Here is a 26064-nt window from a genome sequence, read left to right as displayed (position 1 = left end):
ATAGTTTGAAAGGTTTGTTGTGTTCTTATTTAGAGCTTGCATAATGAGTTGTCGGTTGTGTTGTATTTCTCTCATAGACGCTGTTTCATTTGACATTTTTATTATAGATAAAATATGCTTCCAATAGAAAAAGAAAATTCTAGAGTTGCTACAACTATACCATTAGATGAACTTTTTACTAATGTCGGTCAAAAGTTTGAGACAGATACCGTAAAGCATGAAGGCTATCGTTTTGACTACCCATTAAGATGGTTAAGAGACCCATCCGTCACAAAAGCTATTGGCTTTCGTAGAATGAAGTTCATTTCAGAAGCCATACATGGTTTCCCATTTACGGTCGGTTTTGAAGTTCGATACTATAACAAAGAAAAACGTATGTATGAAAATTTGAACAGGGAAAACTTTTACAAGTTAGTTTGCTTATAAACTTAGAAACAACTCTTCAAGCTTTTCAAGAAAAAATAAACGATATCTATATTGAATATGCAAACCAGTTTAACATTGACGAAGGAGAATACCATCTCGATATTATTTATGACAGGAAAAATGCAACTGTTAAAATCAATAAAATAGAAGACCTTGGAGAAAACGGTTATATTTCTACAAAATATAACAACTTGGCATGGTATAGATTTATGAGGATGTTAAATCAGCCTGCAGCATATCCAGTACACCCGGACTATTATGAAGTCGAAAACCCTAATGGAACATATGAAAATATTTTCGACCCAGATGCTATTATTGTTCATGCTTCATTTTCTGGCGCCCAAAACTCTTTCTTATGCTTGGCAAATGACTTTTACGAAAAACCTACAAAGTTATACGAACCACCAAGTGGAAGTATTTCAGACTTTCAAGTATGGTTTACTACAGATGGAAGAAAAAGAATAATTCCATTATACCATGCGTTTTACTTAGAACTTAGTTTCATATACAACTACTATCAAACGGTAAAAATATAATTTTTTAATACGGTTGAGGTGTTGGATTTGGTTGCCAACTAGACTGTGGTGCAGGTTCAGGCTGTTGTATAACAGGAGCTTGTTCTTCTGGTTCAGGGTCTTTAGGTATAATACCAACAAACTGACCTACTCTTTTACCAATATTTTTGACTCCGTTCCAAATTCCTTTTTCCTACGGTTTTGACGCCATTCCATATACCTCTTCCAACTCTTCTGAAGAAGTTTCCAATACTACTGAAGAAACCCATTTACTACGTGTAAAAATCTAATGTCCGCCTAGTTTCTTACGTTTCCTGTTGAGTTCCATAGCATTCTTTAACTGGAGCTCATACATTCTGTTTCTCCTCTGGTAGAAAACATATTCTGGGTCAACTCCTGTGTTCGCGTCATCTGCATAAAGTTGTTTATATCCCACTTCAGGGTTTGTATAAAACTCTTTCCATCTCATATTTGCATACCATGGTGGCAAACCTAACGCAGCGTCATTTGACATGGCAGTTTGCATTTGTACATCTGTTGGCACTTGACCATAGTTTGCCATTGCAGTTTGTATTCTAACTTCATTTGGAATATTCACTGGGTTTGGTTGTCCAGGTTGCTGTGCATTCGCTAAGTTCTGTGCGTCCATTTAATATTAGATAAAAATATCTCTTACGAGTACATATACTGAACATTTGCAGGCATTGGTTCATCTTCATATTCTCTGTACTTTTCTGCCACGTCAAATAAATAAATGACACAATGGAAAAAACCTAAAACAAGTAGTCCTATTTCAAACCACATTTACTTACTAATAAAATTTCTTTATTGTGACACTTTCTCCAGTTTATAGGACCTCTCTCATATTCTATCTTGTCATATATAAACTCATAGTCATGTATGTCCTCTAACCATCTCATAACGGTTTCCAAACCACTTTTATCGGATGTAAAGTAAAAGCATGGATGGTTATGTATAACGTCTAAAGTTTCTAAAGAGTCTCTCAAAGTCCAGTCTACTTGGTATTGAAAATCCCATGTGTTATAGAACGGCGGGTCCACTATAAAGAAAACATTTTCCTTGTCTTTATATTTTTCATACAACTCTGTCCAATGACATCTCACAAACTCTATACCCTCAATATATTTTTCTATGTTCTCTTTGAAAAACATTTGTATAGTTAAGATATAAAACTTTTGACATAAGTGTTTCAACGTCATGAACTCTTATAGCACCACTATATAATAGTCTAGCAGATATACTATTCCAGTCTATATATTCTGCTTTTTTCAAAACCTCTCTCACAATATTTTTCTTATCTAATGGTATACGTTCCATCTTACCTATAGGTATCTTTTCTTTTAACTCTTTCAATATATTGTTTGTGTCTGGAATATGTTTGAGACGGTCCATATAGTTGTCGAAGTCATTGCATATAATCTTTGAGTCTGGGAATATTGTATGGCACAAATGGGATATATAGAAACTTCCACCGAACAAATCTACAAATGTTAGACCATTCGGTAGTTTCTTAAGTTCTCTCAATATAATATCTTTACATCTACTCTTATTTCCAAAGAACGGTAACGGTGGTTTTGTAAAATTCATTTATATATAATAATAAAAATGTTTTTACCCGAAAAGTGACAGAAAAGTGACAAAACATGAAAACATATATAATTTGTGAAAAGCGACACAAAAAGTGATATTTAAAAAAGTGACACCATTAATATGATGTAAATAACAACGGTTTTGGTTTTGTCACCGGCTGGTCGGCTGGGGTTCGGTCCTCCTCTTGGGTCTTGGGCAAAATTTCTTAGGGGCTAGAGGGCGCAACGCGCCTGGAAGCCCCACTTACCTGACCTTAATGCGTATTCTTATTGTATAAATTTCTTTTCCAATCATTCAAGTGCAATATTACACTTTTGTATTCAAAATGCTAATTCTTTGAAAAGTAAAATTTTGAGAGAAGAAATTTTTCTGGTATTTTAATAATTGTGAGGTTTAAAAGCTCGTAACAATTTTTTCATTATTTAAAGAAGCGTCTCAGATATGAAGCTCCAATTGCTCATCCGCGAATCATTGAGATTTGTTCTCACATACGCTATTCCATTTATCTTGACTTGCCGTGCTATTCAATCAAATGATATGGATGCCATTAATATCTCCATTTTCCGTTGGGGATTACTTGGTTTATTAGAATTCATCGACCCAATCGCATCTCCTCTTTTATCATTGTTCCCATTTGTAAGCATTCTTAAATTTGTAATTTACTTATGGGTATGCATTCCAGTTATGAGCATGGGAGAAATGTTTTACATTTATGTTTACGATCCAATGGTTGTTCAAAATTCCCCAATGGATGTTTTGAATTCCTCTTATAATTCTTTTCTTAATGCCACATACAACAGATTCATGAGCTACGTTAATGAATTCAAAAACCAGTCAATCAATTCCCCTCACTAAAATTTTGTTTGTTATTTTTATTATAAAAATTAGACTTTTATATTTAGAAAACTTATAATTTGAAGTATTGTACATGATTTTCTTTGGAAAATATCCTTGAGAATGGGTTTTAAGAAATATAATAAAATGAATTAAAATTCGTCATTAGATTGATTCATAATGCTATAACAGAATAGAGGATTCTTTTTCATATCTGTAGTCATTTTTTTCTCCTAAATTTTGCCCAGTTCGATCATTTTCAATGAAATTTTTGAGAGGAAAATTCAATTTATGAAATTATACATATTTATTGTTGAAGGGCAATTAATAATCTAAAATTTCACTTTACATGACAAAATTTTATCTGACCAAAATTCTGAAATTTTCGAATTTTTTCTATTGAAAAATGTCCGAATAAAATCTTTTCATTATTTATAGATGTCAAAACCTTTGACTGAAGTCTATTACAAGCTTGACGTAGTAGGAGATAATAATGATCCTAAGGAACTTGCGTTTCATTACTTTTACGAATGGCTACAAAAATTTGATAAAGATGAAACTTTGAAGTCTATTGAAACACGCATTATCAAGAAATACGAAGATCAAATAGCCACAAAGAATTCATTTTCAATGCGTATTTCCTTTTATAATCATGATCATGCAAATTCATTAAGAAGATACATGTCATATAGAGAATTTGACGGAATAGCTAAGGCTGTAGCCTTTTGGTATGGTATACATCCTGCACACGAAGTTATCTTACGAAATGCAACTAAGGATGACACTCGAAGATCAATATTCGAAAAATTTGATCGTTATGGCGATATTGGCCGTGTAACTCCATGTAAAAGTAATCCTCATGTCTTTTGGATTTCTTATATTAGTTCTAAGGGTGCTAAAAATGCAATTGCATCAAAATCCGATGTTACTAGTGCAAATTCCAAATTAAATAATAGCTAAAAAGCAACAACTAGTATGTAACATTGTATATTTGAAATAAAACTTTGTTTATTCATGTTAATTTTTTAGAAATACTTTCATATTCTAATTCAAATATTGAGAGTGAGGAAATTTAATTTTTGAGACAAAACCATTGAATTTCTTTCATTTGTTGACCATTTTCCTTGTGTCATTTGGCTTTTTTTGGGTTGGCATCACGACGTAAACTTCTCAATCTTGAACAGTTTACATTGTGATGTCAAACTCATCTCAATCAGCCTCACTTTTAAGAAATTGTTACTGCATAAAATCATGATTTAGTTCGATAACAAAAAATATAACATAACTTTTATAAAACAAACATAATTTTATTAAATAGATAAAATCAATTTCTTCTTCTGATTCTTTGAGCAGCGTTAAGTAGCATTTCTTCTCCATTTTGTTCTGCATATTCAATAACTTTGGCAATATCTAAATTATCATCTTTTTCAGCGATTCTCAGTGCCTCTCCAGCAAAATTCAACTTCAATAGAAGTTCAACTTGTAGAGAAACAGTTTTAACATGTGTTTTAATGAACTTAACCATTGTCTGCAAATCAGCAGCTCTCGAGGCAACCTTCAACACGAAAGCCTTTGCAATTCTATGGTAAGTTTTATTATCAGCTCTATTATAAAGGAATTCTAAGAACTGAGGGATTTTCTCAGGATGTCTTCCGAAATCGCTAATTCTATCTACAGCAGAATCACAAGCATCTTCCATCAATCCTTGGTAGCAATCGCTTATTCCAACACAAACATTGAATCTTCCATTAATCAAAGACAAAATACACATTAATAATGCATCGCTTCTTTTTCCGCCAATCAAATCCAGGTTTTTGAACGGAATATTTTCATCAATACACATCTGAATGAACTGATGTTCAATACCTGCAACACTGGACATCTTCATCAATTGAGAATTAGTCATAGATTTATCGGAATCCTCTTCATTGCTTTGTTTCTTATTTGATCTTTCATGAATTTCAGAAACAACAGTATCAACAATGAATTTAAGGTCTTCAAGCTTTTTAGACCAACTCTCTCTTGTAGGAAGTATCTGCATTTTATAGTTCAATGCTTTCTCATATTTCTTCAATTTAATTAATAAAGACAATGACAAATCTTCCATTCCTTTCTGCCAAAAGAAATCAGCGACTTGTTCAACATTTATAACTTTGGAAAGTTCGTCAACATATCTCAACAACTTCTTCCATTGCAAATTAGCAATTGCTGGGACGAAAATAGTTCTCATTGTCATTTGAAGACCTTTTTGGGAACTTGGAATTTCGTTATAACTTGTTATTGATGATTCAAACATTCCACAACTCGAACAAAAAGTGCTGTATTCTATTGGACCAAAGAAAACTTTGATGATATCATTAAGGAATATCGCTTGTTCATTTAGCTGCAAACTGAAGTCTAATCCATCCAAAATAGCTCTAACTCTTTCATGAATACTTCGAACAGCAACTCCGTGGATTTGATTTCCATTTGGCATTTTACATTTCACTTTTTTATCTTTGCAACTTACAAGTAATTGTGTGTTCGAGCCAAGCAACATGGAAAGATATGGATCACTGTTTTGAGTCCTTGTTAAGAAGTATAAATATGGATAACTTAAATCTCTAACCGCCATTTGTAAACCCAACGGTTTTAAGTGGCCGCCCAAAATTTTTTCTCTTTGTATTGAATCTCTTGACAGTTTGTCATCTCCCATCAAGAAAGATATTATTGCTTTAGATAACAAAGCAATAGAACTGGAGAACTTCCATGGTCCTTTTATTTCATCAACAATATCAACGTCTTTGAGGCAGCATTTCAAAGATAAATCATCAACAAAAGCCAAAGAGTTGAAATAACTTAAATCAACAGGAATAGAATATCTTCCGAATAAAATATTCTCGCGGAAGAGTTTTGTCAATGAATTGACTTGTGAACATTCAGTTTCGTATAGGAAAAGTTCACTTTTGCTCACTTCACTTTTGATTTTATTCAAAATTCTGGAAATTTTTGTCATAATTTTTATGACTTCATTTTCACTTTCTACTGAATCGAATTCCAGTTTTGAAACATCATTGAGAAGTAGTTCACAGAATAGTTTAGTAATATTCTGTTTCTTCTTAAATAGATTAATTCTTTCCAATGATTTCTCTATACTCAAAACATCAACAATAACTTCTTTGAATTTGAATTTATTCAATTCCACTTTTTCTGTCAGATTTAATTTATCTTTTTCGATTTCTTCCTTGATTTTGTCATATAAGTCTTCATCGATATCAACAAGATTTAGTTTCTGTGCTAAGCTTTCTATTGATGTATTCTCTATGTCCAAATCAAATGTTGCGTTCTTAACTGTTTTCGTGCAAACATCTGAAGGCAAAAGATTCAAGATTTCGACACTGAATTCACCATATTTTTTGAGACAAAATGGATCTTTTTGAATGAATAATGTCATTTTTTCTATGAAATAATCCAATTCATAAAATTCTTTTGCAAATCTCTTTCCAAGCAAAAATTCTTGTTTGTTCAAGAGTTCGTCAATGATTCCTTTAGTGTCTTTCTTCTCTATACCTAATTCGGCAACTTTGACAACATTTAATGATGATTTTTCTGGATAAATTTGAATAAAATCTGACAATTTGACATCAACTGTCAAACTATCAAATATTTTAGTGTTTTTCAGTCTTAGATCAATCAGTTTATCTATATCATTATTATTTAACGCTTCTTTGACTTCTTTGACAAAATCTTCTTCACAAATTTCGGATTGTAAACTATTCAAAATTTCCACTTCATTTTCTGATATTTTTCTTGGATTATTTATGAGTTTGATGCATTGTGCAACGAGAGGATATTCTTTCTCCATGATTGGCAACAAGTCTATTGAGTTCTTTGTTGCCAAAATCCTTTCAATTGAGTTTGGACCCAAAATTTTTGAAATTTCAGTTGAATTTTTCAATTCTTGGATGATTTGTGCGGGTGATTTGTAGTTCTTCTGGTGTAACATGGCTTCCATTGACAGATATTGATGTAACAAGTTGTAATTGACAGGAATCTGATCAATTAAAGTGTAATCTTCCATCGCATTTTGTATGAGTTTCATCAAATCATTAATATTTTGTGTAGTATCAACAGGAGCAAGTATTTGCAATGGCGTTTTGTTTTTCCTGCTTTCAAAGATCTTATTAAGTCCAGGAATATCAGATTTGAATGAAGGTGAAGTGACCATATATGAAAAATTTTTCTCCAATTCAAAAGTTTTGTTTGGTATTTTTAAGGAAACTGTTGAATTTGTACGTAAAACATCCAAAGCTTGAGCGGCTTGGCATAATTCAACAAGTTTTGCATTGCCCTGAACAGTTTTCTCGCATAATTCGAACATTTTTTGCGATAAGCATTTTACTAAAGCTTCTTCCTGCGAATACAGACATTCTTTGAACTTAGTAAAGCCCAAGTGTTGACCAAACATCAATCTGGAGAGTCCTCTTGATATGGCATCGTATTCTTGTGAAGATGCAAATGGCATAATCGCGGTTATCAACAATTTTGCATCTTCTAGGGAGAAATCGAGCTGAGGAAGGAATAATAATGAGAACAAGTCGACTGTCAAGCATCTAATTACTTCAGGATCCCTAATTTTGGAAAGATATTCATTTAATTTCACGGGATCGAACTTATCTAAGACAGATTCGTAACATCTGTATGCATATAATATTGAAATATCACGTTCTCTGTCGTTATCTGCTAATACAAATAATTTATTTTGCATAAATGAGTCTAAAACCTCTGTTTCTATAGTACTGATGATCGGCATCAAAAAGTGTGGTATTGATTTGTTTGCTAAATCGTCTGTTGAGATTTTTATTCCAAGATTTAAGGTTAATTGATTAATTAACTGAGCATCGTTTGTAAATCTCTCAAAAATACTGTTACACATCTCATTGTTGCCATATTGGCTACTTAATGCTTCGAAATGAGGTTTGTCTGTTGCTAATTCTTCGTATTTCGATAATAAGATCCAAGAATTTACTTCTGGGAAGCTTTCTGTAATATTCGCTAATTTTGTGAAGTTATCTGCCATCATTGATGAACTTGCTTTTAAGTATAAAATGTCAAAAAAGTTTTTGTGCTTAATTATTGCGTCATTTGTTAAAGTAAGGACATTATTTTCTTTAAATAACTTTGATGATGTCGGAAATGGCTCTCCACATTCGAATAAGCTTTGAAATACTTTTGTCATCTTTTCATCTGTTATAAACGAAGGATATTGTAAAAACTGAGCGATATTTGTTGCATTAATCGAAGATGGTGGAAAGAATTCCAAAAACGATGGATCTATTGTTGTTACTATTGCAAACGTTTCAATTCCAAATTCAGTGATGAAATTCTTCGGGCCGATCTGTTTGAGCAACCTCGTAACACACGGCTCGAGAGCACAGAGCAATGACTGCTCTTTCTTGAGAAAATGCAATAAATTATCTAAAATAATTTTGAAATTTTTCTCTGCTGGTTTTTGTGGAGAAGCGAGATAGGGAAATAGATCTTCACTCCATTTCTTATTCAATTTCTTTAATTCGAGAAGATAATATGGTAATAAATCTATTTTCGCTTTTTTAGTTTTTCCGTTGATGAAATTATATAAATCAAATCTAAAATATGTTGGATGTGGACTAATTTCATTAGTTGTATATTGTAAAGGTGGCTTCGCACTGAGTAAATCATTGAATTTTCGAAATATATCTTCTTCTGAAAAATTGGAACTAAAAATGTTCCAAAAAACAGGCTGGCCAATACAAGCATGTCGAATAAACTCGATTGTGCTTCTGGTATTGTCTCCAACCGGAGGGAATTGTAAAAAATCGGAATTCAAAAGATTTGTCAGTTTTTTTACCCTCTTGAAGAGAAATCATTTACATGAAAAATATTCTATTCCTATGAACACGAAGAATTTTAATCACAATATGCCATTTCATCGTCTTCTGATGGAGAATGTCAGAATTTTCAATTTTCGAAATTAGTCCAGTATAAATGCAATATAATAATATATCATTGCAAATAAAGCTAATTGTATCATAAAAATATCAGTATTTGCTAATTTGAAAAATCATTCGTTTGCGAATAGATAGTATAGCTTTGTCAATACTAATATTTTCATATTTCATGAATGTAGCCATATTTGTCATAGTGAATCCTATAATATTCTAATATTGGATCATTATTCTTGAAATCAAAGATTCAGTAGGTATAATTGCAACGAAGTTCATTGGAAATATTAATACTTCTTGCTCAGAAATGCCAAATGTCAACAGAAATGCATGTCAGGAACTTTAATTCCTAAAATCAATAATTCATAACTGATTTTCTCAACAATTTTATTTGAACTAATTAAATTGGATATCCCCCAACAATTCACTACTTAAAAAAAGAGAAATGGATCATTACATTTTCTGTGCACGTTTAATAATTTTAAACTAAATTTATTATCATGTCTTTCGTCACCTTAAGTCCTACAAAAACTCTGCAATCAGATATGAATACATACGATATCGAGCAGAGTGTTGAATTCTCTGCTTTATCAGCATATATTGCAGAGTTAACAACCAATTCATCAATTAATCTTGAAATTTCTGAACAAGAAAAGCAAAACGTTCGTATATTACTCAATAATTTACTTGGAAGCATTGCTAATTTGCCAAGAGATTATATAATGACGCAAGAAAATACAAAATCCTATTCAACTGTTTTTCATCTTGTAACATTAGCTTTAGATTTAGTTTGTGGCAATGCAACAGATGAGGCATCAGAGCAGAAGCTTCAAGAAATGCAAATTTACCAAAGATCTATCCTGAAATCGTTATCTCAAAATCTTGGCCTTCCTGATGTGAAAACTCAGCTAGATTTTATTACAAATGTCAAATCTATTCAAGTTTCTAGAGATGAACTCGTTTATGACTTAATTAATACATTTAATCTGCCTGTCACTACAACACCATCTGAAATTGTAGCAGCTCTTCAAGGAAAGTTTAATGAAGCCAGCAATGGACATTTTGATCAAGCACAGAATAAGAAGCAACTCGATTCTATCAAAAGCCAGCTTGAAACCAAAAATAATGCTCTCAATCGCAAAGAAGATATTATTAAACAGCTACAAAATAAGGTCATTGAACTTCAAGATGCTGTTGCTCTCATTAATAAGGAGAGCCAAACTAAAGATTCACAGATTTCCCAGTTACAATCAAGAATTAACACAATTGGTGGCGACCTTGAAAGATCTCAGAAGAAGAACTCTGTTAATAAGCGAACAATTGATCAATTATCTAAATCAAATACAGATCTTCAGAATCAACTTAATCAAGCAAACAATGAATTACAAAACCTTAGAAAGCTTCCATCAGCAGAATCAAAGGCTGCCGGTGAAATTGCTTCTCTCAAGAAGAATTTAGAGCATGCTGAAGAAGAAAAGAACAGCTTACTCAAATTGCTTGACGATTTCACAGTACAACTTGAACAGCAAGCCGATGAACTCAATGAAGAAACAGATAACAGAATGTCTCTCATCATAGCTGTTCAAAAGTTAACAACAATTAATGAAATCCTTGAGAAAGAGGTTGAAAAGGCTCACGAAGAAATTAAGAAAGTTTCAAACGAAAAGGCCAAACAACAATTACTCCAACATTCTCAAGAAATTTCAAACAAAGCAATTGAGGAAGTCATTTCTCAGGCAAAGGATCTTGCAGCTAGTTCTTCAAACGAAGAACTTGATGGAATCTTTGATCAGAACAAAGAATCAACACCACAGGAAAGACTTATTGATGGAATCGCAGCTCTCATTGCTAGGGCAGAAAATACTCCAGTTATTGAAAGATCAATTACAGTAGAAGATGAGGAGAAACCAAAAGATGATACAACAAAACTCCAGATGACAATCAAAGGCTTGGTTTCATTCATCCAAGATATGGCTGAATCCGGAAATATTTCCAAATGGGCTTCAATTGATGAGTCAACATCAGATGCTAGAAAGAAGTTGTTAAATGAAATTAGAAGAATCAATGATTTCATTAGTGAAAATGCTATTCCATTATTTGAAGAATCAACATTCATTGAATATCTTGGACTCAATGCAAATGTTACAGATTTCCAAGCTAAGGCCAATGAAGTATTATCTCAAGTTCAAGATGAGGAAGATCCAAAGGAACTCTTCAATCTTTTAACTTATGCCATCATTTCAAATGATGTTCTCAGAAGATATGCAAGCCAGGCAAAGATGACAGTTTCTCATTTGTCATCTTCTCTCAAATCACTCAAAGTTGAAACACAGAATCAACAAAAAGCAACCGAAGAGAAGCATTACAATGAAAAGGTTGAATTATTAAATGAATTAGAAAAGCTCAAGAAAGAAAATGAAGATGTTACAGAATGCGTCAAGAATGTTAAGACAATTCTACAGAATTCTGCAACAAAGGATAATGATACAAATACAATTATCCGTTGCATTGAAGAAATTAACCAAGCTAAGCCAGAATTAAATGAGAATGATTACATCAATGAACTTGAAAATGTTTTGAGAACCAAGTTTAATGACTATAAAGCTCTTAAGGAAGAAACAGATAAGAAGATCGAAGATTTAGAAGATGAACTTGAGCATTACAAGAAAGTTCTTACTGCAAATAAGGAGAAGGCTATCGAAGTTAGTGCACAACAGCTCAATGAGATTGAAAAGATCAAGACATCTCTAACAGATTCAGAAGAATTAATTAACAAGTTACGTGAAGAAAAGGAGAAATTAGAAGTACAAGTTGAAAACTCCAAGAATGATATAATCAAAGCAACAGCAGAGCTCAGAAAAGAACTCTTTAACACAAAGAATGAACTTGAAAGTTTACATGATGAACATGAGCAGAAGATGCACGCATTGACAGGAGAAAATTCTTATCTCAAGAAGACAATGGCCGAAGTCAAGGCTAGCACTGATAGGCAGCTTCTAATTGCTAAGAAGGCAATGAAGAAGGAAATTCGGCGTATTACTCAGCAATCAAATGCTAAACAAGCCGAGTATGAGGAAGCTATTCTCAAACAGAAAGCAGATAATGATAATCTTACTGAGAAATTGCATAAAGCTGAAGATGAAAACAAGCAAATCACCGAGTCACTTAACAATGCCGTGGAATATGGAAAAGAGAAAGAAAATGAGATTGCAAAGATCAATCTTGAACAAAAACTTCTTAAGACAAAGCTCACAAGCTTTTCAGATAAGTTGAAGAGGAACAACTCAGTCTTTGAATCACAGATGAAATTGAAATTATTCGCAATGGAAACCGAATCTAGATCAAAGATTGACACAATTAAATCTGAATGTTCTAAGAAGTTTGATCTATTACTCAAGGAAATCTATTCAACACTTGAGGAATTTGATAATAATGATATTCCATTAACAGTTGACGAAGAAAACGTTTTAGAATTAATCGGAACAGTTGCTCAGATTGCTCGTAATGTACCGGATCTTCAACAATCAGTTCAACAATTACAATCAGAAATCTTTAATATCAGAGATACTCTTAATATTTCTAAGAGCACAAGAATATCTAATATTTCAAAGGAACTTGAACAGAAGATGAAGAATAGTAAAGATGAGATTGAAAAACTTACACAAGAAAACAAACAGATGAAGAAAGACCTCATTGGAATGAGATCTCTTGCTCAACAAGAAAAGATTAACAGTGAATGGGAGAATTGGGCAAGAAAGCTCCACCTTCAGATTTCAGATGGAGAAATAACAATCAAGAGTGCAAGAGAGATCAGACAATCTATCGAAGATCTTGTCGCATCATCTTGCAATGATAAGTCGCTTTGGATGAAAGTTGAAAGCCTTAGAGATGAGAAGAAGCTCATAATGATGGGAGCCCATAATATTCAAAGAAAGATCACACCTGCAAAACTTAACAATATCACGACCGCTCTAAAGTTCTTATGCAAGATCCAGAAAATGTCTGGCTATAATTATGATGGAGAATTAACTACAATGATCTCACACAACAATAATATTACTCCGCAAAATTCAATTCATAGCGAAGTAGCACCTTCTGTCATTAGCTCAAAGTCAAAGTCTCCTCTCTTTTCACAATTTGTCCGTGGTACTGAAGCTGAGTAAATTTCAGGACCATATTTTTAGATTATTTTATAATTTGTAATTTATTATTTTCTATTTCCTTTTATTTAAACCGTTTTATTTATTATATTGAACTTATGATTTTAGTATGAATGAAATTATCCTGGAACCATATTTGAGAATGATAACCATCACCCTATTGGTTTTCTTCTAAAACAGTCTTTACATATAACTCAGAAGTGTCAGTAATAATCAGAGCATTCTCAATTTATTCATGTTTTGCTTCAAATTATTTTTAGAAAATTTGAATTTCATTGTTTCTATAATGATTTCTAGATGAAATAGTTCCTAACAACATTTCAGTATATATCGTGAATATTTTTAAATAAATATTGAAAATTGAGCTATCCTGAAGAAAAAAACGTATTAAAATGTCGCAGGAACTGAGAAATAGGCTTTATACTAAAAATACAACAACAAAAATGCCCAAAGTATTAAAGCCAAAAAATTCGCGACAACTTGCACCAGGAAGTGTAAGTTTTTCACTTTCTCAACCTGTTCCAATTCCAAGATTAATTACAGAACATGACAAAGATCAAGATCAAACATTTTTAACAACGCAAAATTCTGACGCGACTTCAGAAATAGCAACTGAACTCCCTAATATTACAATTCCTTCTCCAACAAGAACATCAAATAACGTTATTAGGCCAGCTACGGCAATTATGCATATGAGCGCAACGAAACCAATACAAAGATCAAAACCACCTACTTTAATTCCGTTAGGTTTCAAGCCTTTATCAGAATATCAAGAAGTCTCGAGACCTACAACAAAGCAGTCGAAAACCAAATCGGTACTATCTACGGAACCGCCAGATGTTACTAAAAATCCTATTTTCAGACTCAAAAAATCAAATCTCGAAGTTCAAATTCCTGAAGACCTCGAACGCTTTAAATTGGATCCTATCTATACTCCTGATATTAGTGATGAGCTGTGGTTGGATCCATCTCTTATCTTCAATTACATTCGTTTAATTCGTCAGAAAAGATTTACCGAAGAATTTCTTTATTTCGTTCCAACACCAGAGACCCCTCATGAACCTCAAAATGTCTTCTTCTTAAGATATATACCGCCGGACCAAATAGATAAAGATCATTACTACACTTTATCTGCAGATGGAATTACTTCATATTCGAAAGAGTCTAATAGTGAATTTATACCTCTTGATCAATGGATCCGCGAATGTTCTTTATTCTTGCGAACAAAACAAATTGGATTTTTCAATCATTACGACAAATGGCGTTCTTTTTACTTATTACATACAATTACACGCAATGCTAATATCAATAAATCTAAACAACACGTTTCTGATAAGTTATTTAACGGAGATACTATTATTCGTGAAGCTTTAATTGTTCATCAAAAGAATTGTCAACAATTACTTAAGCTCTCACTTGTAGATGTTAAATCAGCACAAACATTAACACTTGATCAATTCATTGAACGTCAAAAAGCAAATAAAGTTGCTGTTTCCCAAGAAATTAGTAAATTATTAAGTCAAACAACAGCCAAAATCATTTCTTCCTGCGATCTTACATATGAAAATGCAGGAGGATCTAAAGGAGAAGAAGAAACTTACAGAGCAACGAAGAAAGATATGATGATCAACGTGAAAGCACCAAAACAAAAGAAGATTGGCTCAAATGATATGATGGTTTATACTCAGCTTGCTACTCAAAGGTTCTGTTATAAGAGATTATCAAGATTTATTAGATTATGTGATTATATTTTAATTCGTACTCTATATCAATTCATTATACAGAGTGCACAGCAATTATTAGACTTTTTGAAGCCACGTGCAGGTTCTACAGGTGGTGATAACACTAGATTATCAACGCAAGTGATTATTGAAAATAATAAGTTGGCTTTTGCACCAAATAAAGAGCAAATGATTGATTCTGTATCATCAATATGGGTAGATTTGATGAATTTGATATATTCCATTCCATTATTCTCAAGTAATCAATCATTATTACAATATGCTCAAGCATTTCCGTGGGAAAACCCTGCAATCCCACTTCCAACCATTATCAACCGTGATGCATTATATCAGAACCTCGTTTCTCAGTTTACTGTCCGAATTGAAACTGCATTTGCGGAAGGTGAGGCAACTCTCAAGGAATACACCCATTTCTTGGAGTCATACATCCGAAATACCCAAGAATTCAACATAGACAAGCTCCACAAACAAGATCCTCCTCCATCATTTTACGCGGATTCTCTTGCAAACTACAAACAAGAGATCCACGAGATGGATCAGATCAAACATTCAGTGCAAGTCAATATGTTGCTCATTCTTCTTGGTACTTTCGCAGACAAAATCAAGCCATCTCCAAGAAATTGCATGCAGTCACTTCACATCCTCATTCCAACCATTGCAGAGCAGAAAGTTGAAGATCTTACGAACTATGTCAACGAAGCTCTTTCAACTCTCAAGCAGGATCCAGCAGAAATCCACTTTTTCGTTACACAATTTGAATTTCGGAAAAGAATGGTTTCAGAATTACCAACAATTCAAGGAAAATACAAGGATTATACTGCTTTCTATAATCTCATTGCCCAAAACAACATCAATATCAGCGAGCAAAGCGGTATATCATACAGAGAGTTAGGAAACTTGATCACACAACTCGAAGGATGTTTGATTTCCATGAAGGAAGAAGAAGACAACAAAATCAAGAAATGGTCACCAGAAATCACTAAATTACTACAGAAACTCACTGATGATTTACTTGCCTTGCAACAAGATGCTAACAATGAGATACTTATGTCAGCAGAAACTAATTCTGACCAAGCAATTTCGAATGTCCAGAAATTGCAAGAAAGATTGGCAGAAATGAAACAAAGAGCAGAACAAGTTCAACATCACCAGAGAGTTTTAGGACTAAAGATTTCACCAATAGACCAATTGGACGAAGTCGACCAGAACATCAACTTAAAGACATTGTTATGGGAATCGTACAAGGCATGGAATACAAGAGCTGCGGAGTTGTCGATGATGCCTTTCAAGAAGATAAACAACGAAGAATTGACAGAAGAACTCGATAAATACACAAGAATTACTTCACAGTTAAACAACGGATTACCAGACCATCCATTGGTTAAAATCTTTAGAAGAAGTGTACAAGATTACAATGCAATATTACCTGTTATCATTGCTCTTTCTAATGATCATTTAACTCCAAATCATTGGACGAAAATCAAAGATATTACAGGTATCAATTTCCAAGAGAAAACTCCAACATTGCAATTCTTGTTCCAAAACAACATTGCTCAACATGTGGAACCAATCGAGTCCATCTCAAACGACGCATCACAAGAAGCAAGTCTCAGAAGGATGCTTGCGGAAATTATCATGCAATGGGATGTTGTCGAATTCCCAATGGTTCCTCATCAATATATCAAAGATTTCTGGTTGGTTGGAAATCTCGATGATGTTATTGCTAAATTAGATGAATCGCAAGTCAAGTTATCAACAATCAGATCATCAAGATATGTTGGTGCAATCAAAAGAGAAGTAGATACAGTATCAACAAATATGAATAATGTTGCAAAATGCTTGGAATATATCACACAATTCCAAATCGCTTTCAACTCTCTTTATAAGATTTTCAGATCTAGTGATATTCAACACGAATTAGCAACAGAAACAAGAGATTTATCAACACTAGAAAGAGAATATAAGAAGTGGGGAACACATGCAAGAGATTCTCCTAAGCCTTATAAATTATTTACTCAACAAAAGGCTGTTCCTCAATTGGAAGAATTCATTGAAGTTACAAATAAGGTTCAGAAGAAATTGGAAGAATTTTTGCAAACAAAAAGAACAGGATTTCCAAGATTTTACTTCTTGTCAAACGAAAATCTCATCAAGATTTTTGCAGAATCAAGAAATCCAAAGGCAGTCAATCCATTCCTTCCAAAGTTATTCGAAGGCATTTCCCTTCTTAACTTCTCACAGAACGACCAAGATGTTCAATCAATGCAATCAGCAGAAGGCGAAGTTGTTCCTCTCATCAAATGCAAGTTCCAAATTGGTGCTGTTGAAGTCGGAATGTCTTCTGTTGAAAAGGCAATGTACATGACAATGCACGCAATGGTTGCTGAAGGACATAAGCAATACGAGCAGTTGCAAAGAACTAAATGGATAAGTAGACATTCTGCTCAAGTCATTTCTGTTGTTTCTCAAATTTATTTCGCGGAAACTGTTGAAGAAATTTTGTCTTCGCAGAATCCAATCCAAGAATTAGAGAAATACAAAGAAAAACAAGAGGCACAATTAAGAGAATTAGCTGATTTAGTTCGTACACCATTAGCTTCTGCAATGAGATCAGGTATCGTTGCTTTAATCACTCTAGATGTACACTCAAGAGATATTGTTTCAGAATTAATTGACAAAAAAGTTTCATCTGTAAATGATTTCGAGTGGTTGAAGAGATTAAGATACGTATGGGATGCAGCATCAAACAGAGTACAAGTACACCAAGGTACAAACTCAATTGACTATGGATATGAATATCTTGGAGCAACGTCAAGGTTAGTTGTCACTCCTTTAACAGAAAGATGTTATTTGACATTGACAAGTGCTGCTCAATACTTCCTTGGCGGTTCTCCAGCAGGACCTGCAGGTACTGGTAAAACAGAAACCGTCAAAGATCTTTCAAAGGCTGTTGGCAATTTCTGTGTCGTATTCAACTGTTCTGATGCTGTCACTGTCATACAAATGGAAGCTTTCTTTAGTGGTTTGGCACAATCTGGCGCTTGGGCTTGTTTCGATGAATTCAACAGAATTAACAGTGAAGTTCTTTCTGTTATTGCTGAACAAGTTTATGCTGTTCAAGCAGCACAAGCAGCAGAATTGCAGCAGTTCAATTTCTGTGGACACACAATTACTCTTAATCCTCGTGCAAGTGTTTTCATCACAATGAATCCCGGTTACGCAGGAAGAACAGAGCTTCCAGATAACTTGAAATCATTGTTCAGACCAATAGCTATGATGGTTCCTGATTATGCAATGATTGCAGAAGTTGTCTTGTATTCAGAAGGTTTCAACAATGCTAAAGTTTTGGCTCAAAAAGTTACACAACTTTATAAATTATCAAGTGAAATGCTTTCACAGCAATCTCACTATGATTTCGGTATGCGTGCACTTAAATCAGTTTTAGTCATGGCTGGCGCAACAAAGAGAAGAACTCCACAACTGAGTGAAGACATCATTTTGATCAGATCAATGAGAGATTCGAACTTGTCCAAATTATTAATTGATGATACTAAGTTATTCGATGCAATTATTGGTGATTTGTTCCCAGGAGTTACATTCGAGAACGAACAATTCACTGAAGTTTCCGAAGCAATTGAAAAAGCCGTGGACAATTTCGGATTGCAACATTCCGCTTTCCTTACAAAGAAGACCATCCAATTATACCAAACAATATTCATCAGACACGGTGTCATGTTGGTTGGTCCAACAGGTGGTGGCAAGACAACATCAAGAAACTTGTTGGCAGGAGCATTAGAAGTCATGGGAACTAAAGTTGATCAGAAAGAATTGAATCCAAAATCTGTCACTTTAACAGAACTTTACGGTGCTTATAACTTGTCAACTGGCGATTGGAAGAATGGTTTAGTTGGCATTATGTTCACACAATGCGCAGATGCTCCTAAAGAACAGATGGAATGGATCATCTTCGATGGACCAGTCGATGCTTTGTGGATTGAAAACATGAACACAGTTTTGGATGATAACAAACTTTTATCACTTGCAAACAGTGATAGAATTAAAATGACAGACCAAATGCACATCATCTTCGAAGTAGGTGATCTTGTGCAAGCTTCTCCTGCTACTGTTTCTCGTTGTGGTATGGTTTACTACCAGCCTTCTGATTTAGGTTGGAAACCATTAGTTAATGCATGGATTGCAAAGAAACCAGAAAATGTCAGAAGTGCTTTAACAGAGTTATTCGAAAAGACATTTGATAATGCACTTAATACTTTAAGAGATCAATGTCAGACAGTTGTTAAGCCAACAGTTTGGAACTTGGCACAATCATTATGTTCTATTTTCGATGTAATGGTCAGTGAATCCAAACTTAAATTAGAAGAATTAGCAGAAGATATTGCTCCTAAAGGTTGTGCTCATATCTTTGCATTCGCAATGTGCTGGGCATTTTCAGGCATCATTACTGATTCAACAAGAGGAGATTTCGATACATTTTTGAGAGATGTTTTCCAGAGAAGAATCAATTATCCCCCAAGAAGAATGCTGATGGATTACAGTTTAGATGTAATGACAGATACATTTACTGCTTGGTCAGATCAAGTTCCAGAGCCAACACCAAATTCAGCAGTTATTCCAACATCGGATACATTAAGATTCTCAACAATGTTTGCATTGTTGATCAAGGCAAAGCGCCCAGTTCTTTTCTTGGGAGAAAGTGGCTGTGGAAAGACATCAATCATCCAAGAAACGCTTAACAAGAACATTGAATCATTGTATTCAATCCAATTCACCTTGTCTGCGAGAACATCTGCAGCTCAAATTCAAGAATTAATTGAATCAAAGATGCAATCGAAGAGAAAGAACTTATATGGTCCGCCAGAAGGAAAATCTGCTGTTTTACTTGTAGATGACTTCTCAATGCCTCAACCAGATGAATATTGGTCACAACCTCCAATTGAAATCCTCAGACAAGTCATTTCAAAGAAAGGAATGTATAACAGAGATGAATTGTATTGGACAAATATTGCAGATTTAACAGTTGTTGCTGCAGGTATCACACAAGGACATGTTAGTGATAGATTCATGTCTCAACTAACAATCCTTTCTATTCCTGCTCCTACAGACAACATTTTAGGAAAGATTTTCGGAACAATTTTATCTAATTTCTTGAAATCTGCCGAATTTTCAGATAATGTCGTCAAATTATCAGAAGATATTGTTAAGACAAGTGTTATATTCTACAGAAAGATCAAGTCTGAATTGTTGCCAACACCATCTAAAGCACACTACACATTCAACTTGAGAGATGTTTCAAGGGTTTTCAAAGGAATTTGCATGACAAATCCAAATTCACTGTTTGATATGGCAAGTTTCGTTAAATTGTGGTTCCACGAAAGCCTGAGAGTTTATGGCGATAGATTAGTTGATAACAAAGATAGAGAGCACTTCCAGCAGATACTTTATGATACTGCCAAGCAAAATCTTTATCTCAAAGAAGATATTGGTCATTACTTTGGCGAATCTCCATTGATTTGGACTGATGTTTTGAAGGGATATGGATATGAAGGAAAACTGAATTACACGGAATCTTTATCCATTCAACAAGTTACGAATGCATTAAGTACGTTCTCTGCTACATACAGAACACCAATTGTACTATTCAAAGAAGCAATGCAACACGCATTAAGACTTGTCAGAGTTTTAAGACAACCATACGGCCATGCATTGTTAGTTGGTATGGGAAGTACTGGTAAGCGAACAATTGCAAGATTTGCAGCGCATGTTGCAAGAATGGATATCTTTGAACCACAGCCAATGAAAGGATATGATATCACTCAATTCAGAAATGATTTGAGAGGATTGTTCAAGACAGCAGGTGCACAAGATAAACCAATAATGTTTTTGTTGACTGATGATCAAATCGTCAGCGAAACATTCTTAGAAGATATTAACAATGTTTTGAATACAGGTGAAGTTCCTGGTTTGTTCCAAACAGAAGAATACGATCAAATGGTCAATGATTTGATACCTTTGATGAAGAAACTTGGTGAATCCCCAGCTTATGATTCATTATGTCGCAAATTCAGCTCAAACATCATGAAGAACTTACATGTTGTTTTAGCTTTGAGCCCTGTTGGAGGAAGATTTAGAGACAGAGTTCGAGTTTTCCCAAGTTTAGTTTCATGCTGCACAATTGATTGGTATGATTCATGGCCATCAGAAGCACTTAATCATATTGCAAATGAATTCCTTTCTAAAATGGATTTGTCAACATATGGAGATGTCAAGAAGACAATTGCAGATATGGCAACTTATGCTCATACATTGTGCTTGGATTATTCAGGAAAATTCTTGAGAGAGCTCAATAGAATGTACTATGTAACTCCTGCTGTTTACATTGAATTCTTTAACTTGTTCACAACAATGCTGGAGAAAAGAAGTGCAAGTTTGATGCAAGAAAAAGAACAGTTAGAAAAAGGTGTCGAAAAATTACAAGAAACAAATGAAAAAGTCCAGGAAATGGAAGCTCAATTAACTAAACTTAGACCACAATTACAAGAGAAGGCTGTTAAAACAGAGCAATTGTTGGCGACATTACAAGTTGATCGTGAAAAAGTCAATGAAGTTCATAGAGTTATTTCAGCTGAAGAAGAAACAGTCAAGAAAGTACAACAAAAAGCTGCTAAACTTGCTCAAGAAGCAGAAGTTGATCTTGCTAAAGCAATGCCTTTCTTGGAGAACGCAAAAGCTGCAGTTGAAGATCTCAAAAACAGAAAGTCGGATTTGGCTGTTGTCAAATCTTTCGTAAAACCACCACAGTTAGTTATTGAAGTCATGGAAGCTGTTTGCTTGATTCTTGGTGAACAACCCGATTGGTCAACAGCTAAAACATTACTTGCAGGTGCAAACTTCTTGAACAGATTGTTGGATGTCAACAAAAACGCAATTCCAGAACAAGTTTTGATGAAAATCAGAGTTATGGAAGCAGATCCTCGATTCGAAATGAAGAAAGTTATTGCTGTCAGTGAATCTGCTGCTTGTTTGTTCAAATGGGTAACTGCTATCGAAAAATACGTCACAGAATACGCAAATGTCCGACCAAAGCAGTTGAAATTAGAAGCAGCAAACGAAGCCAAAGAAAAAGCAGAAGCAAACTTGGCAGTCAAACAAAAGCAATTGCAAGAAATTACAGAGAAACTGACAAACTTGCAACAGCAATACGATGATAGTAGATTGGAGCAGAAGGAATTGGCAAAGAATATCGAACAATGCGAATACAGACTCAAAAACGCATCTCAGTTGACATCAGCTCTTGATAGTGAAAGAGTCAGATGGTCTGAGAGTTTAGTTGAAGTTGGAAAGCGAGAAAAGTGTTTGCTTGGTGATACAATTCTAATTGCTCTTCATGTTGCTTATATTGGACCTTTCTCTTATCCATACAGACAAGCAATTCTGCAAGATTTGCAAGCTAAATTCAAAGAAGTTGGAGTTCCTATCACAGAGAACTTTTCATTGGAGGGTGTTGCATCATCACCATTGCAATTAAGAGAATGGCAAATCCAAGGATTACCACAAGACTCACTCAGTAATCAGAATGGTGTTTTAGTCACAAGTACAAGAAGATGGCCTCTTATGATTGATCCACAAGGTCAAGGAAGGAAATGGATTATTGGACAAGGAAATGTTAAAATCATCAGAACAGCAGAATCTAATTACGCTCAATCAATTGAAAACGCCATTAGATTGGGTTCTTCCATCTTCGTTGAAGATATCACGGAACAGATTGATGGTGGATTGCAGTTCATCATTAATCCGAAGATGAAGAAACAAGGTGGAAGATCAGCAATTAGAATTGGCGATAAATGGGTTGATTATGATCCAAACTTCAAACTTTATATGACGACAAGGTTGTCAAATCCTCAATTCTTGCCTGATGTTTTCATCCAACTTTCTGTAATTAACTTCTCTGTTACTCATGAAGGTTTAGAAGAGCAGTTGTTGTCTGATGTTGTTCTTCACGAAATGCCAGAATTAGAAAAGCAAAGGTCTCAGTTGATTGTCGATATTTCAAAGGATCAAAAGGCGCTTCAAGGATTAATGCAACAAATCTTGAATTTGCTGTTCACATCAACAGGAAACATTCTTGATAACGAAACACTTATCAAGACACTTCATGACGCTAAAGACACATCCAAACAAGTTTCTGCTCGTTTGGCTGAAGCAGAGAAGACAGAGAAAGAAATCACCGAGAAAAGAGAAGTTTACAGATGTGTTGCAACAAGAGGTTCTTTGTTGTATTTCGTTATATTAGAGTTGTCTGGTATCGACAACATGTATCAGTATTCATTAGAGTTCTTCAAGCGAATATTCAAGAACGTTCTAGATTCAGCACAACCATCAGAAGATTACAAAGGAAAATGCGACTATTTCATCAACAGAATCACAAAATCAAGTTTCTTGAATGTTTCAAGAGGTTTATTTGCTAACCACAGATTAGTTTTCTCATTCTTGATTGCAGTTGCTTTGTTGAAGTCAACAGGAAAGATAACAGAAGAAGAATGGCGAGTTTTCGTCAGAGGACCACCAACAGCACCTTTAGAAGTATTTCCAGCTAAACCAGATAATGTCACAGAAAGAGTTTGGCAAGGAATTTGCAATTTGTCACAAACAGATGCAGTTTTCTCAGGAATTCCTCAAGAAGTTATTTCTAATTATGACAAATGGAAACCATTCATAGAAGATGAAGACATGTTACCTCCAGAGCCTTTCACGGGCTTATCTGCTTTCACTCATGTTATTATGTGTCTCTGTATGTGCAAGCGTAAATTGGCAGCAATGGCAAGAATGTTAGTTCAATCAACATTAGGCGAAACATTTGTTTCACAAACGATTGCTGATCTCTCTGGTCCATTTGATGATACATCAAACGATACACCTCTGTTATTCATTTTGTCACAAGGTGCTGATCCAAGAGATTCATTGGAAAGACTTGCTAAATCTCATGGCGTGTCTCAAAAACTTTCAATTCTTTCATTGGGCCAAGGAAGAGGTCCAACAGCAACAAGTTTGATCCAAAACGCGAAAGTTGCTGGAGATTGGGTTTTCTTACAAAACTGTCATTTGTGTCCATCTTTCTTGCCAAATTTGGAGCAATTAGTCCAAGAAATGGCAAGAACATCATCGAAATACAGTCAACAGTTCAGACTGTTCCTTTCATCAATGCCAACTGATGTTTTTCCAATTTCAATATTGCGAAACTCTGTGAAAGTCACATCAGAACCTCCAAGAGGCATCAAATCCGAAACAGCGAACTTGTTACAAACATTGACAAGTGAAGACTTTGAAAGATCGAAGCATATCAGACCATTTAAGAAACTTGTTTATTCACTTGCATTGTTCCATTCAACAATCCAAGAAAGAAAACAATATGGAGCATTAGGCTTCAACAAAGTTTACGAATGGTCCACGAGTGATTTCCAAATTGCAACAATGATGTTGAGGAATTTCGTCAGTGATTACGATGAAGTTCCATGGTCAGCATTATTGTCAACAGTTGGCGATGTTGTCTATGGTGGCCGTGTCACAGATGACTGGGATAGAAGATGCATGAATACAATGTTGAAGAAGTTCATTTGCGAGCAAGCAACAATGGACAACATTTACTTCGATCCATTAGGTCATTACGCTTCTCCACCATTAGAAAACCTTGAAAAAACAATTGAATTCACCAATGGAATGCCAGATGTTGATATCCCAGACATCTTTGGTTTGCATTCTAGTGCACAGCACACATTGGATTTGAACAGATCAGATACATTACATGGCTTAGTTGTCTCTGTCCAACCTAAAGACAGTAACAGTGCAGCAGCTTCTAAAGATGATGAAATTGTTTTGGACATGGCAGAAAAGTTTGATACACAATTGCCATTCGAAATCAATTTGAAGAATGCAGATGAAGCACTTATGGAATCCCTTAATCCTAAAGAAGGAAGACCTAATTCATTATCAGTTGTGTTGATGCAGGAAGTTGATAGATTCAATAATCTATTGAAATTGATTCATTCTTCACTCAAACAAGTCAGTAAAGCAATCAAAGGTGAAGTTGTTATGACTGTTGATATACAGAAGACATATCGATCTTTGTTGGAAGGCAAAGTTCCTCATGAATGGTCGTCAAAGGCTTATCCTTCAACAAAACCAATTCATTCATGGTTCAAAGATTTGCTTGAAAAAGTTGGATTTATCCAGCACTGGGTTTCCAAAGGACAGCCAACAGTTTTCTGGTTCCCAGGATTCTTCTTCCCACAAAGTTTCTTAACTGCTGTATTGCAGAGCCACTCAAGAAAGCACAAATTGCCAATTGATGCTTTATCTTTCAAAGCAGAAGTCATTGAAAGAGATCCCGATACAATTGTCCAGCCTCCAGAAGATGGTGTTTATATTCAAGGTTTGTTCTTCGACGGATGCAGATGGGATAGCGACGAAGCTTCCCTCGCAGATGTTTCAGCAAATGTTGAATACTCTAAATGCCCTGTTTTACACCTTATACCTACAACAGAACATGTCGAAGAGAATACGGAAGATTATATGTGTCCAGTCTACAGAACAAGTGAAAGAGCAGGTGTTTTGTCAACAACTGGCCACTCTACAAACTTTGTTGTTGCATTGAATATTCCATCCGCAGTTCTTCCTGACAAATGGATTCTCCGTGGTGCTGCTCTTCTTACAGCAACGCCATACTAATTGATTATATATTAATTATGGATTTTTATTTTTATGTTATTTTAAAAATTAATTGTTTTGTTTTGATATC

At 34.4% G+C, this 26064-nt stretch overlaps 6 protein-coding genes and 1 pseudogene across 7 annotated transcripts; 5 read left to right on the top strand and 2 right to left on the bottom strand.

The window, feature by feature from the left end:
* The first annotated feature begins 375 nt into the window (after positions 1–375).
* Positions 376–962, top strand: TVAGG3_0222590 (annotated as a pseudogene). The gene has a single exon. A coding segment is annotated over exon 1 (587 nt).
* A 265-nt stretch (positions 963–1227) lies between these two features.
* On the bottom strand, positions 1228–1590 carry TVAGG3_0222580 (uncharacterized protein; the record flags this gene model as incomplete). Its single annotated transcript, XM_051227003.1, has 1 exon — positions 1228–1590. The coding sequence occupies one exon, from the start codon at positions 1588–1590 to the stop codon at positions 1228–1230; it is 363 nt and encodes a 120-aa protein (XP_051111989.1).
* A 1403-nt stretch (positions 1591–2993) lies between these two features.
* TVAGG3_0222570 (tautomerase/MIF superfamily) lies at positions 2994–3407 on the top strand (the record flags this gene model as incomplete). Its single annotated transcript, XM_001314757.1, has 1 exon — positions 2994–3407. The coding sequence occupies one exon, from the start codon at positions 2994–2996 to the stop codon at positions 3405–3407; it is 414 nt and encodes a 137-aa protein (XP_001314791.1).
* Positions 3408–3824: 417 nt separating this feature from the next.
* TVAGG3_0222560 (uncharacterized protein) lies at positions 3825–4346 on the top strand (the record flags this gene model as incomplete). The annotated part of the gene is made up of 1 exon (XM_001314758.2): positions 3825–4346. One exon carries the CDS (start codon positions 3825–3827, stop codon positions 4344–4346), a length of 522 nt encoding a protein of 173 aa, XP_001314792.1.
* A 335-nt stretch (positions 4347–4681) lies between these two features.
* On the bottom strand, positions 4682–9226 carry TVAGG3_0222550 (uncharacterized protein; the record flags this gene model as incomplete). The annotated part of the gene is made up of 1 exon (XM_001314759.1): positions 4711–8604. One exon carries the CDS (start codon positions 8602–8604, stop codon positions 4711–4713), a length of 3894 nt encoding a protein of 1297 aa, XP_001314793.1.
* Positions 9227–9849: 623 nt separating this feature from the next.
* TVAGG3_0222540 (uncharacterized protein) lies at positions 9850–13592 on the top strand (the record flags this gene model as incomplete). The annotated part of the gene is made up of 1 exon (XM_001314760.1): positions 9850–13512. One exon carries the CDS (start codon positions 9850–9852, stop codon positions 13510–13512), a length of 3663 nt encoding a protein of 1220 aa, XP_001314794.1.
* A 360-nt stretch (positions 13593–13952) lies between these two features.
* On the top strand, positions 13953–26052 carry TVAGG3_0222530 (dynein light chain binding; the record flags this gene model as incomplete). Its single annotated transcript, XM_001314761.2, has 1 exon — positions 13953–25994. One exon carries the CDS (start codon positions 13953–13955, stop codon positions 25992–25994), a length of 12042 nt encoding a protein of 4013 aa, XP_001314795.1.
* Positions 26053–26064: the final 12 nt, after the last annotated feature.

Source organism: Trichomonas vaginalis, chromosome IV (assembly GCF_026262505.1).
Source record: "Trichomonas vaginalis G3 chromosome IV, whole genome shotgun sequence".
Lineage (NCBI taxonomy): Eukaryota > Parabasalia > Trichomonadida > Trichomonadidae > Trichomonas > Trichomonas vaginalis.
This window is presented reverse-complemented; position numbering and strand designations above follow the sequence as displayed.